The 13,632-nt window shown below is 52.6% G+C and overlaps 1 protein-coding gene across 5 annotated transcripts in view; it reads right to left on the reverse strand.

Moving 5' to 3' along the window:
- LOC115911534 (S-adenosyl-L-methionine-dependent tRNA 4-demethylwyosine synthase TYW1-like) overlaps nt 1-13,632 on the reverse strand; it is a 97,287-nt gene that overhangs the window by 11,318 nt on the left and 72,337 nt on the right. For all 5 annotated transcript variants that reach the window (XM_030962580.1, XM_030962578.1, XM_030962577.1 and 2 more), the window contains 2 exons: nt 12,164-12,274; nt 3,755-3,922 (listed from right to left, as the gene is read on the reverse strand). In XM_030962580.1, the coding sequence (XP_030818440.1) occupies nt 3,755-3,922; nt 12,164-12,274 (279 nt within the window). The remainder of the gene's footprint in view (nt 1-3,754; nt 3,923-12,163; nt 12,275-13,632) is intronic.

Consider the following 13,632-nt stretch of genomic DNA (forward strand, 5'->3'; position numbering starts at 1 on the left):
CCTGGGGTCCCAGGGGTGCTCAGACAGGAACCCTCCTGTCCTGCCCCAGAGCTCTGGGATCCCAGTGCCTCAGCCTGCCTGAGGGCAGCAGCAGCACACAGCACTGACTGAACTGGCCAGAAACTGCTGCTGTAAAGCCCCAGGGAGCTGGGAAACAACCACCTGCTCCAGGGGGGAAAGGGTTAATGAACAAAATGGGCTGGAAGTGCTTTGGGACAAGGACACACATGGAAAGCAAATCCAGCACCACAGGGCACAGGGATTTAGTCCAGAAATGACCAAGATACTGAATTTCCTTCAGAGAAATCCTCCCTGCGAGGCAGCTGCAGCACCTTCCCCATCTCAGGAGCTCTTCTGGTCCTCCTGAGGGGGCACTGACTGTCCCAGCCAGGAACAGCAGCAGCCTCAGGCCTCCCTCTGGAAAAGGTCCCTGGAATTAACTGTTCCATTAGAAAGTTGCTGCTGTGTTGATATCTCAGCCCATTAGTTCAAAGTGATGCCATAAATCCCATTTTTGTGAGCATGGTTTATGGGATTTACTCAAAAGCAAAGAGAATTACTCAAGAATTCAGCACTGTTGCTACAGAATCAAAGAGGATGGAGCCCAAACACCAGGCAGCTCCCAAAGGGAGATGGGATCAGGGCAAGGCTGGGAGGAGGATGCAGGAAGGGCAGGGAAGGGGAGCTCCCAACAGGACCCATCCATCCTGGCAGTGCCCAAGGCCAGGCTGGATGGGGCTGGGAGCAGCCTGGGACACTGGGAGGTGTCCCTGCCATGCAGAGGTGGGACTGGGTGGGCTTTAGGGTCCCTCCCCACTCAGACCAGTCTGGGATCTGAGGAGCTGACACCCAGTGCCCCAAAGCCATGGAAATCCCAGTAACAGGGATCCTCGGGGCATGGGGAGCAGGGCACAGGGGCTGTTCTCTGGGGTCACCTTTAGGGCTCTGGGGAGGATAGGTGAAATCCAACACCTTGCTCTGAGGATTCAGTTTTTAGGACTTTTGAGCTCCCCTGGGATCCAAAGCTGTCTGAGGTCCAAGTGGGACCCATCGTCCCCTGAGGGCTCCCAGAGGGCAGAACCCAGTGCTGGCCAGCAGGGAGAAGGGATGTGCGTGTGGGAAGGGACCTGGAGGCTGAACAGGAGAGTTTTAGGACCCTGAAGGCCCCCAGGAGCCCCAGTTCCCATCTGGGAGCCACCCTGTGACCTCCAGAGAGAGAAAACAACACCAGACACAAACCCTGCAATTTGCTTTCCTTAAAATCCCTTTTCTCCCTAAACCCCTGCCCTCAAGAGAGAGCCTTCACTCCTGAACTGTCACTCATCACAAGCAGATGCCAATCAATGATCCCATCCATGCCAGGCAGCAGCTGCAGGATGGATTATTCCTGACATTCCCAGACTCCTTCCTACAGGCTGGCATTCAATGGCAGCATTAAACTCACCAGGAGCATTGTTTGGACACCTCCAAACTCAGACCCAGGAAAACACAGTGAAATAAATCACATTTCTTCATGATTTTTATCACACTCTTCCTGCAACTCCTTAATTTTTTAAAGCCCCCTTTGATTTTTGCAATTAGTCACTCCAGTTTGATCAATCCCAGAGCACAGGTTTTCCTGCAAATAATAGGCACTGACAGATTATATTCTCCACTAGAGCCTGAAACTCAAAAATTAAACCCTAATGGAAATAAATTTATTTTTTATTAGCTATTTTAGCACCGAGGACAGATTGTTTCCCACAGACACCCTCTGCTAATGGCTTTGGAAGTAGAAGCAGCTGTTGAATTCCTCCTGGACAGGTACCAATTTATTCTCTTTGCTAATGGTGTTACTTAAATTCTGCCTCAAGAAGGTTTCTGCAATCTGTTTGTTTGCTTTCCTGGACCTCACAATGCAAAAGGAGATTTTGCTTTCTCGGGAACAGTTGCCAGTGGCAACAGCCAGGAGTGAGACTGTAAATAAAGCCAATTTAAGGTGAGATCAAACACAACCACTGCCAGGTGTCCTGGTTTTCTCTGCTCCTTCCCAGCTGCTCCCTTTGCAGATTCCAAAGTAGGTTTAGATTGGATATTCAGGAGAAATTCCTCCCTGTGAGGGTGGGCAGGCCCTGGCCCAGGGTGCCCAGAGCAGCTGGGGCTGCCCCTGGATCCCTGGCAGTGCCCAAGGCCAGGCTGGATGGGGTTTGGAGCACTCTGGGATCATGGAAGGTGTCTCTGCCCTGGATTGGGATGGGCTTTAAGGTCCTTCCAACCCAAAGCATTCCAGGAATCTACAATTCCATCAGGTGCCCAGCTGGCACATTATTATCTTCTTCTGCTGTCCTTCTATTCATCTTTTCTGAAGCTCAGAAAGCAAATATGTACTCATTATTTTTTACTTCCTGCATCCTTTAAATTTTTTTTTTGCATTTCACTTGTATTTAATTTCATTTCCTTTCCAGTACTTGAAGGGGAGATGGTGACAAACCTTTCCAGCAGCACCTATTGCAAGGGCTGATGGATTTAAACAGCAGCAGGGCTGATTTCCATTGGACATAAGAGAATATTGTTTACCATGAGGGGGGTGAGGCCGTGGCAGAGGCTGCCCAGAGAAGCTGTCATGGCAATGCAGACCCTGAGGGGCTGGAATGTGTCCAGGGAAGGGAACAGAGCTGGGGAGGGGCTGGAGCCCCAGGAGAGGCTGAGGGAGCTGGGAAGGGGCTCAGCCTGGAGCAAAGGAGGCTCAGGGGGCCCTTGTGGCTCTGCACAGCTCCTGCCAGGAGGGGACAGCCGGGGGGGTTGGGCTGTGCTCCAGGGAACAGGGACAGGAGCAGAGGGAACGGCCTCAGGCTGGGCCTGGGGAGGCTCAGGTTGGATTTTGGGGAAATTCCTTCCTGGAAATTGTTGTCCAGCCCTGACACAGCTGCCCAGGGCAGGGGTGCAGTCCCCACCCTGGAGGGGTTTAACAGCCCTGTGGAGGTGGCACCTGGGGACATGGGGCAGTGGTGGCCTGGGCAATGCTGGGGGAGTGGTTGGGCTTTTCCAACGCAAATGATTCTGTGGTTCTCTGATTCAAATGTGGTGATTCTGCCTCTGGAGAGTGGCTCAGAGCAACAGGAAAATAACAGAGCATCCCTTGGGTCTGAGTGGCATCCAGGGGTGTGAAGGGCTGGAATCCTGGGGCACACCATGGATTCTCCTGGCCAGTGACTAGAAGGGCTTGGGAAGCTTTGGAATGAATGGGCTGTGGCAGCAGCTCTCTGGCCACAGAGGGAAACACAACTTTCCCAGGCATTTTGCTGGGAAAAGTCTGTGAGGTGATCAGAGAAAAGAATGAGAAACAATTCTTATCTTCACTTGCTGCCCCTGTTGTTGTGAACATGTGGAATGTGTTATGGAGATTTACTAAAGGGTGGCTTCTTAATTAGCCAGTGGTGATGGGTTTTGTTTGAAGTCAAAGTCCAGCTGTATTGTAACTGCCTATAAAGCAATGGGTTTCTTAATAATAGTATAATAAATAGATTGATCAGCCTTCTGTGAATCATGGGGTCCATGCTAATTATTACCCAGCTGGGGGCCTGTGACAATGGGAGGAGTCCCCAGCCCTGGAGGGGTTTAACACAGGTGTGCACGTGGCACCTGGGGACATGGGGCACCGCTGGGCTGGACACAAAGACCCCAGAGGGCCTTTCCAGCCTAAACACCAGTGGATAACTCTGGAGAAGAAGGCTGTTAGCAGCAGAGCAGCAGCTGTGCCCCCAGGCAGGCTCACCTTGCAGTGGGCCAGCAGCAGGCAGTTGGAGTGCTCATGCTCGCAGGCGATGCCGTAGTCCGGGAGCAGCCGCGCCAGCTCCTGCACGAAGCTCAGCACCTCCCCGTGCCAGGGCACGTTGGCCATGGTCAGGCTGCTGGCAGAGCTCTCCCCACAGTAGGTCACACCCTGGGGACACAGGGAAACAGGACAGTCAGCTCAGCCCTCCCCAGCCCTGGCAGCGCCAGCCACAGCAAACCCTGCAGCGGCCGGCTCTGCACCCCGTGCCATGGCAGGGTCACAGACTGCAGATGGCATCAAAACGGGTCCCTCCTGCAGGGACACATCCCCAAAGCACCGTGCCAGGTGTCCCCCCAGCAGTGACACACCCCCAAAGCACCGTGCCAGGTGTGCCCCCAGCAGTGACACACAGGCTGGGCTGATCCTGGAGTGCTGCTTTAACAGGAAAAGGCAGGATGCTCCCGAGTGACCAAGGGACCTTGGAGAAGGTCACTGGGGCTGGAAAGGTGACAAGTCTGGAAGAGCTTCATGGGCAACCAATGCCATGTCAGTGGGACACTCCCAGAGATGCTGTCCATGTGCCACAGAGCTCTGGGCCTCTTCCTTCCCAGCCCAGGCTGTGAATTCTGCCCTGGCCCACCTGTACCCAAAGCCAGCAGGTCCCTGGGTGGGCTGTACCCATCCTGGGCACTGGGAGCATCCCTGGCACAGCAGACACTGACACAAAGTTCAGTCCCTCCACTGGAGCTTTGGGAAGCAGTTTCTGGGTCATGTTCTGCAGGCACCCCCAGAACTGCCCCTGAGAGGTGACATTGTTCCAGGACACCTGCCCTGCAGATCCCAGGGTGTCAGAGAAACGGGGCTCCTGCTCCAGCTCCCTGCTCAACCCCCCAGCCAGGCATGGATGGGGAGCCCAGAGCAGGACTCGTGTCCCTCTGTCCCCACACAGAGCCAGGACACCAGCACTGCTGCTCTGGGGGACTGCTCAGGGAGTGGAACACCTCCAGCTCTCCCCCACCCCATCCACCACCTTCAGCCTCTGAATCCAGAATTCCTGAGGCTGGAAAAGCCTTCCAGGATCCCCGAGTCCAGCCTGTGACCAGTCCCCACTGTGTCACCCAGCCCAGAGCACTGAGTGCCACGTCCAGGCCTTCCTCATCCAGCCTCACCATTCAGGGACCAGCTTCTCCTAACTTGGAGATGTGCTCACCTGAACCTCCTAAATTACTGATTTAGTCTCAGCCATGACCTCAAATTTGCTTTTCCTTTTTTCTCTCCCTTTTCATTTTTCTTCCCTTCTTTCTCTTTTTTCTTTCACTTTTCCTTCCTTCCTTCCTTCCTTCCTTCCTTCCTTCCTTCCTTCCTTCCTTCCTTCCTTCCTTCCTTCCTTCCTTCCTTCCTTCCTTCCTTCCTTCCTTCCTTCCTTCCTTCCTTCCTTCCTTCCTTCCTTCCTTCCTTCCTTCTCCTTCCTTCCCTTCCCTTCCCTTCCCTTCCCTTCCTTCCCTTCCCTTCCCTTCCCTTCCTTCCCTTCCTTCCCTTCCCTTCCCTTCCCTTCCCTTCCCTTCCCTTCCCTTCCCTTCCCTTCCCCAGTGCATGACACAAACCCCTGGGACAGCACAGAACACCAACTGTTCCTTGCCCTGTAATTTGCCCCCCTTGCAGCACAAGCAGCTCAGTGGGTGGTGAGCACTCAGTGTCACCCACCTGGGGTGCAGACCCTGCTCAGCTTTAGGGTGTCCTTTAATGTCTGCTTGAAAATATTTCACAGCCAGGATCATAATCGCCATCAATTCCTCCCAATCAAATAATTCACTGCCAATTTCCCAGCAATTCATCTGCCATCCCTGAGAGATCACACACCAGATCCCAGGGCTGGTCACAACCCTGCTGCCCAAAGGGCAAAGAGAACAAAGGGCTTTTCCTCCAGACACCACCCAGCCCCTCTGCCCCCCTCTCTGGGTTGTTCCAGCCCCTCTGCTCTTGGGCTGAGCTCTTTTATTCCAGGTACAAAATCCCATCAAGCACCAGCCTTTACAACACAGTTTTATGGATGTTGTGTCTGGCCTGCTGGTGGTTTTCCCCTGGGAAGAACACTTTGACCTCTCCAAATGGAATTTGCATCCAGGTTCATGTGTGGCATGGCCATGGCACCTGCTCCAGCTGCCACCACGCTCCCAATTCCTGACTCACCTGCATTTCCCTGCACAGGGAATGTGCAGACACAGCTTTGCCAACACTTTCTACCAGAGCACAGTGCACACACAGGGCTGCAGGAGCAACAGCCCAGTGCTAATTGGGAACTGTACAAGTTTTGGAAGCAATTGCTTTCTCACCCATAAATTTATGAGGGACTCCCCCCATTAATCTGCCCAGGCACCATAACTCAGAGCCAGCCTGGAGGAAGACCGACAGGCCACAAGCCAGGGAGTGCTCACCAGGGATGTACATTCAGGATTTTTCAGCCCAGTTCTGTAAGTCTGAACCCAGAGTTTAAACATGTTTGTTCTCTATTAGTCAGTGTTATATCAGAGCAGCCAGCCACGCAAATCAGGGGTTTGGATCCCCAAAGTTCAGCTGGAGACACACAGCAATATTCTCCCAACACTCATTATCCAGATTATGATTCGAGTAGCATGAAAAATGTATGAGTATAGAGGGGGAAAATTCTTCAGAAGCTCCACCGTGATTCATGCTCTCAGAAAACTACAAAGGTATCGTTTACAAGCTAAGAAAGCACAGAGGCAAAAGGAATAAGTGAGTGCTTGGCTGGCTGATTAATTCCCAGCACAAATCAATGGGAATCAGCTTCCAGCACACCGAAGGAAAGCAGCTTTCAACTTCCCCAAGTTCTTCAAACTGGAGTTAATTAACAGCTGATAGCACTTAAAACCCATGCGGAGCTGATGAGGGCGGTCACGTTCTGCTCTGCACTAATACATGAAGACAGTTATTAAGACATCAAGAATTAAAAAGGAAAGGATCCCATTGTTCACCCAGAGCTCTCTCCCCAACCTCCCTGCGGCAGGAACAGCAACGATTCTGCCTCTTAATTACCTGCTTAATGAGGGTGCTTTGAGCAGCCTAATCCATAGAGCTCTGGCCAAGTACCTTGAAATGCAGAAGCCTTTGAAAAGCATCCCTGGTTCTGCCAGGATGAATCCAGAGCAACTGTGCAGGGCACGCTATGGAGTTCACAGAATCATGGAATAGCTTGGGTTGGAAAGGACCTTAAATGCCATCTGATCCCACCCCTGCCATGGCAGGGACACCTCCCACTGTCCCAGGTGCTCCCAGCCCTGTCCAGCCTGGCCTTGGGCACTGCCAGGGATCCAGGGGCAGCCCCAGCTGCTCTGGGCACCCCGTGCCAGGGCCTGCCCACCCTCACAGGGAACAATTCCTAATTCCCAATATCCCATCCATCCCTGCCCTCTGGCAGTGGGAGCCATTCCCTGTGTCCTGTCCCTCCATCCCCTGTCCAAAGTCTCTCTCCATGTTTCCTGCAGGCTCCCTTCAGGCCCTGCAAGGTCACAGTGAGCTCACCCCAAAGCTTCTCCTGTCCAGGTGAGCATTCCCAGCCTTTCCTCCCAGCAGAGCTGCTCCATCCCTCTGCTCATCCTGGAGCCTCCTCTGGGCTCCTCCAGCAGCTCCAGCTCCTGCCTGTGCTGGCCCAGGGCTGATTTTCAGCTGCAATGGAGCTGAGTGAGCACAAGGATTGCCCAGAGCCCGTGCCAGGGTGGCTGCTGGAGCTGTGGGAAGCAAGGGAAGCACATTCCAGCCCCGAGGACCTGGCTGCTGCCCCGGGGTGCAGCCAGCCAGCAATGCCTTCAATCCCCAGGGCTCTGAAGGAAACAACTGCAGCTGACAGTGCTTTGTTTCTCCACTCACACTCCAGACTTCCCAATTTAATTACCGAACAAAACAATTCTCTTCACTCCGGGCCCACAAATTATAAATTTAATTGAGGCTCGTGCAAATGAACAGAGAACAAAGTGTAGGCCAAGCTGCTGAGTGACAGAGACACTGTTTAAAATCTGGGCCAGCCATGACCCCAGACAAATATAAAAAGCCTCAATGCCTTGTTGATTGCCATCTCTGCAATGAAAACACCCCTGAGCTGAGCAGCAGCACTCCCCAAATCACAGCCACAAGGCCTCACACACGTCTGCTCCTGCTGCAGTGGGTTCAGCCAGGATTCAACTCCTTGGCTGCTTTTAATCATCACTTTCAAGCTGATTTAATAAAGGCCATCAGTTCTTTGTGCCACCTCAGCCTGCAGGGAGGACTGGAGATGGTTGGTTGTGCAGCACAGCCCCAGAATCTCCCAGCAGCTCTTCAGACCCCCACACCCATGGCAGAGGGTGCTGCACTGCCTGGAAATGGGCAGGGATTCCCTGGAAGTGGAAGCAACTCCTCCTGGGAAAGCTGAACTCAAACACAGGACCCAGCCTTTCATCCCAGCTCTCCACATGAGCCCTGTGAGGACTGAGAGAGGAACAGCCACTGCTGAATCACCCCCTCTGCTCCAGGGTCACAACCATGGAATTATCCTGGGTGGAAAAGTCCTCCAGGACCACCAGGTCCAACCTGGGACCAATCAGCTGGAGAAGGGGAGGCTCAGGGGGCCCTTGTGGCTCTGGACAGCTCCTGACAGGAGGGGACAGCCGGGGGGGTCGGGCTGTGCTCCAGGGAACAGGGACAGGAGCAGAGGGAACGGCCTCAGGCTGGGCCAGGGGAGGCTTGGGGGGACATCAGCAGGAATTTCCCCATGGAAAGGGGGCTCAGGCACTGGAACTGCCCAGGGAGGTTTGGAGTGCCCATCCCTGGAGGGATTTAACACCTGGGGACAGCGGCAGTGCTGGGAGCAGTTGGATTCAGTCCTGCAGGTCCACCCCAACCCAAATCATTCTGTGATCTCTAACAGCAAGTGGCCAATGTTGGTCTTTTTTCAGGTGTGGAATCATACACTGTTTGGCTTTATTCACAGCAGGCACCAGAAGGGGAGATTCAGCTTCACCTCCTCATCTAAATTCCAGCTGGGATGGCAGCAGGACCCTGAATGGGTGTTGGACAGGTGGGGGCAATCGCTTCTTGCTGCATGCAATTAAAAACTCATTAAGGCACAGCTCATTTTCCTCATTATTTTAAGCAATTAAATAATCATTACTGTTTAACTTGACAAGAGTGAGCAGATTGGGACAGACACCTCCCCCTGGCCCTTCCCTGCACACATTTACTTGGTCACTTCAATTGTGCAGCCAAGCCTCAGGCAGCAGAGCAAGAGCTGCAGTCCCAGGCCAGCAGCCTGAGCTGGGCTGGACACCGAGATTATCCAACTACATGAACAAAATCAGCAGGAAAATCAGCAGGGAAAGAGCTTCCTCGTGGCTGAAAACCTTCACAAAGGCTTGGGAAGATTCTGTGCCATGTCCTGGATCCCTGCTGTGCCCCAGTCCTGCCCTCAGACATCGTGCCATGGACAGCCCTGGGACAAAGGGCCAGCCTGGCAGCTTGGGGCTCCTTCCTTAAATTCTGAGGGGCAGAGGGAAGCAGGAAGGCTCTGCTCAGGCTGGAGCTCACAGCACTGCTGTGAGTTGAGTGCCAAAGCTTCACCCTGCCCAGAGCAGCTCTGGCTGCCCCTGGATCCCTGGCAGTGCCCAAGGCCAGGCTGGACAGGGCTGGGAGCAGCCTGGGACAGTGGGAGGTGTCCCTGCCATGGCAGGGGTGGCACTGGATGGGATTTAATGTCCCTTTCAACCCAAACCATTCCATGATTCTAGAATTCAGCAAGGACAGACCGCTAAGATCAAGCCCAGTCACTGACCCAGCACTGCTGAGCTCACCCTGACCCATGTCCCCAAGTGCCATGTCCAGTCATCTTTCACATCCCTGCAGGGATGGGCACTCCACCCCTGCCCTGGGCAGCTGTGCCAGGGCCTGGCCTCCCTTTCAGTGAAGAAATTTCCCCAAAATCCCCCCTGATCCTCCCCTGGCCCAGCCTGAGGCCGTTCCCTCTGCTCCTGTCCCTGTTCCCTGGAGCACAGCCCGACCCCCCCGGCTGTCCCCTCCTGGCAGGAGCTGTGCAGAGCCACAAGGGCCCCCTGAGCCTCCTTTGCTCCAGGCTGAGCCCCTTCCCAGCTCCCTCAGCCTCTCCTGGGGCTCCAGACCCCTCCCAGCTCCATTCCCTTCCCTGGACACAAAAATGCTGCACATCAAACAAACCTCTGGCTTTCAGAGCCCAAAGAAGGCACCATGGGAAGAAAAGGAGTTCTGGCATGTTCCAGACCTTAAATACAACCATCAGCTCTGTACAAGTGTGACAGTGACACACTGGCATTAGAACAGATTAAGGCAATAAATCAATTTGATGCATTTTAATGACTGAGTCTCCCGTTACTATTGGCTTAAGTGGGAGAATGGGGTCCCACGGAGTTACAGCACTGTGAGGCACTCATGGAAATGAGAACAAGGATTAAGCCCTGCAAGAATCTAAATCTCTCTCCATCCACCCCATGAGGCTCTCTGGAGCAACACTGGATTAGCTGCCTTCATCTGAAATGGACGTCATTTATCCCAAATCTTCAGCCAGAAAATCCCCAGGCTCAGCCCCATTGTCGGGCAGAGCTTTGCAGAATCTCCCCATCTCTCTTTGTTGGTTGGCTTTGAGCACCCCCTGGTCCTTGGCTTTTTCCCCTGGCACCCTGAGGGGCTGCAGAAAGGAATGCTGAGGCTTATTCACATCCCAAATCTGCTTCGCTCCCAAAGGAACACAAAAAATGACTTTCAATCAAAAACACCAAGTCCCAAATGCTGTGTGATCAGCACAGTGTGAGGCTGGACCCCCAGTGCCACCATCCCACTGCTGGATCCTGAGAATGTCACCCAGCCCCTCCCTGTCCCAGCTCACAGGGGAGCTGTGTTCAGAGCTCACAGAACAGGGTTCAGAGATCCAGGAATATCCCTGTGATGAATATCCCTGTGAGGGATACCAGCAGCTCCCACAAACAGGGTTCAGGGATCCAGGAATATCCCTGTGATGAATATCCCTGTGCCAGCTCTCACAAACAGGGTTCAGAGATCAGATAAATCCCTGTCCCAGCTCCCCCAAATAGGGTTCAGGGATCCAGGAACATCCCTGTCCCAGCTGGAAGAGCACCAGGAGCACACCTGTGACCACCCCCCATGTATTTCCTTGGCAGAGCAAGGCAGGATTTTTCCAGGGCAGAGCTCTGGGAAAGCAGGACTGTGACACTGTGAGGCAGAGGGAAGAGCAGCCCATGCCCTGCAGGGACAGATGTTTGCCCTGGAGAGTTCCTGGGGGAATCCCTGCTGGAACATCAACTGGCACAGCCTCATCTCACTAATTGACATTAATGCCCCGGGCAGAGCAGCCTCAGCAGCACCAGCCCCACAGCCTCTGCTCCATCCCTGCCCCATCCCTGCCCTCTCCTCCCTGGCAGGATCCTGCACAGCCAGGGATTCACCCAGGAAGATGGAAAACCAAGGGGTTTTCCCCAAACCAAATTCCAAACCCAAGCTGGATGAAGCTCCCAACTTCAGCAGCATACCCAGAGAGAAAAACTCTCCATGCTGACAGAAGGTATCAAACTTTCACAGCAAAATCCAGGCTTTTTCTTCATAGCAGCAGTAAAAAAAGGTTGAAAAATTTTTAAAAAATGTTAAAAAAATGAAAGAAAGTTAAAAAATTATAAGCAAGAAGGAAATGAGAACAGAAAAAGGAGAGTCCAGGAGTAACAGAACTGCACAAACATAGAGCTGAGGGAGCTGTGCTGCTCTACAGGAGCTGCTGGGTTAAAATGCTCAGAGCTTTGGGAAGGTGCCTTTTTAATAAGTTTGTAACTTTTTTTACAGTGTCTCTTTAGTGAATTGATTAAGCCCAGGACAAAGCCCCTCCTGCCCTGCTGTATCTCACATCTGGCTGGCCTCAAATCCAAACACAAACACATCACTGAACCTTTCACCTTTCCCCTGGCAAAACTCGAGGCCAGGATGGGAAGAACCCTACCCCAAACTACCAGCTGAACCTGGAATATTTTGTGTCAACTGATAGTTGATATAAAGAAGGAATATCTATTCATCTTTGTTTTCACAGAAATACAAAAAAGGGCCAGAGAGTGATGATTCTGTTGGGCAGAAATCCAGGCTGGCTGGTACAAAGTTTGGTTTGTGGTACCTTTGGTTTCCAAAGGTACACACAGGATACTAGAAAACATCACCTAAATGTGAATTAATTATTATTCACTAATATTAAAAGCAAGACAGGAATTTCTTACGCATCACTTCAGAAGAATTTTACTTACTCAGAAAGTTTAGACTAAAGGCAGGGGGGAAATGGGGATAAAACAATGGAAAATACTGCTGGAAAAACTAAAACAACTCAGATCAGCTCACCTTGACCTCAATGAAGTCTGGTTTCCCAAGGGATATCAGGTCAGCATAAGCTTTGAGTTCATCCACGTTCCAAGCTTTCACCAGGGTCAGCCTGTAAACAGTGCGTTGTTGCTGGAAGAAAGGAAAAATCCCTTTAACATCCCTTTCCAACCCAGGGACAAAGGAAAAATCCCTTTAACATCCCATTCTGACCCAGGGGTAAAGGAAAAATCCCATTAACATCCCATGCTGACCTAGGAATGAAGGAAAAATCCCCCTGACATCCCATGCTGACCCAGGGAAGATGTTCCAGTCTTGCACACAGATTCAAACAGGAGACAGAAATCAAATCATCCTTTTATTCCAAGAACTCAAGAGATTGAAGCAAACCTGTTCTTTAGGAAATCTGCTCCAGAGCACCCAGGCTGAGCCAGCTGGTGCCACACAAATGCTCCCTCTGCAGAGCTCAGATCCCAGGCACTTTGTTTGTACAGGAGTTTAACTCACTGGCACAATAAGCAGGAAATGTCTCTCTCCTGGATTTGCTTCCCCAGGCACAAAACCCCCCCATGAGTTCCAGGTGCTTCAGTGCCTCCAGCTGGATCACCAGCACTGGGGACTCTCACAGAAACATGGAATGATTTATGTTGGAAAAGCCCTCAAAACATTGAGTCCAACCTTGGCCCAGCACTGCCAAGGCCATCCCTGAGCCATGTCCCCAAGTGCCATATGCACAGGGCTGTTAAACCCCTCCACCACCTCCTACACAGCCTGGTTCTGTGTTTCACAACCTTTCCATGAGAAATTTTCCCCAAAATCCCCCCTGCCCCTCCCCTGGCCCAGCCTGAGGCCGTTCCCTCCTCCTGTCCCTGTTCCCTGGGAGCAAAGCCTGACCCCCCCGGCTGTCCCCTCTGTCAGGAGTTGTGGAGAAGATTCCCACATCCAATTCCCTCCTGGGAAGATGGCAGAGAGCATTCCCAGAACTTTTCTGCTTGGAGTTATTCTGATTTGCCCTCCAAGGGCTGCTCTCCAAAGGAGTCACTGGGGACAAAAGGCCTCTCAACACAAGCACTTGACCATGGAACAAATCCACTCCTCACTCCTCACATCCGCTTGTTTCCATCCTTCCCCTCCCCTTCATCTTCTACTGATTGTTTTATTTCACTTATTTTTGGAATTTATTTTTATTTATAGAGCAATTTTCTGACAAATCTGCAGTTTGGATGAACTCCTTTGCTGTCCCTGCACAGTGAAAAATGGACTGGAAAATGTAAATGCTGATCCCAGTGTGGGCAGCAGGGCAGGGATTGGGATTGTGCCCCTGTGCCCAGGTGAGACCCCACCTGCAGAGCTGCCCCAGCCCTGGCCCAGCACAGGCAGGAGCTGGAGCTGCTGGAGGAGCCCAGAGGAGGCTCCAGGATGAGCAGAGGGATGGAGCAGCTCTGCTGGGAGGAAAGGCTGGGAATGCTCACCTGGAAAGGAGAAGCTTT

Source organism: Camarhynchus parvulus, chromosome 19 (genome assembly GCF_901933205.1).
Source record: "Camarhynchus parvulus chromosome 19, STF_HiC, whole genome shotgun sequence".
NCBI classification, from domain to species: domain Eukaryota; kingdom Metazoa; phylum Chordata; class Aves; order Passeriformes; family Thraupidae; genus Camarhynchus; species Camarhynchus parvulus.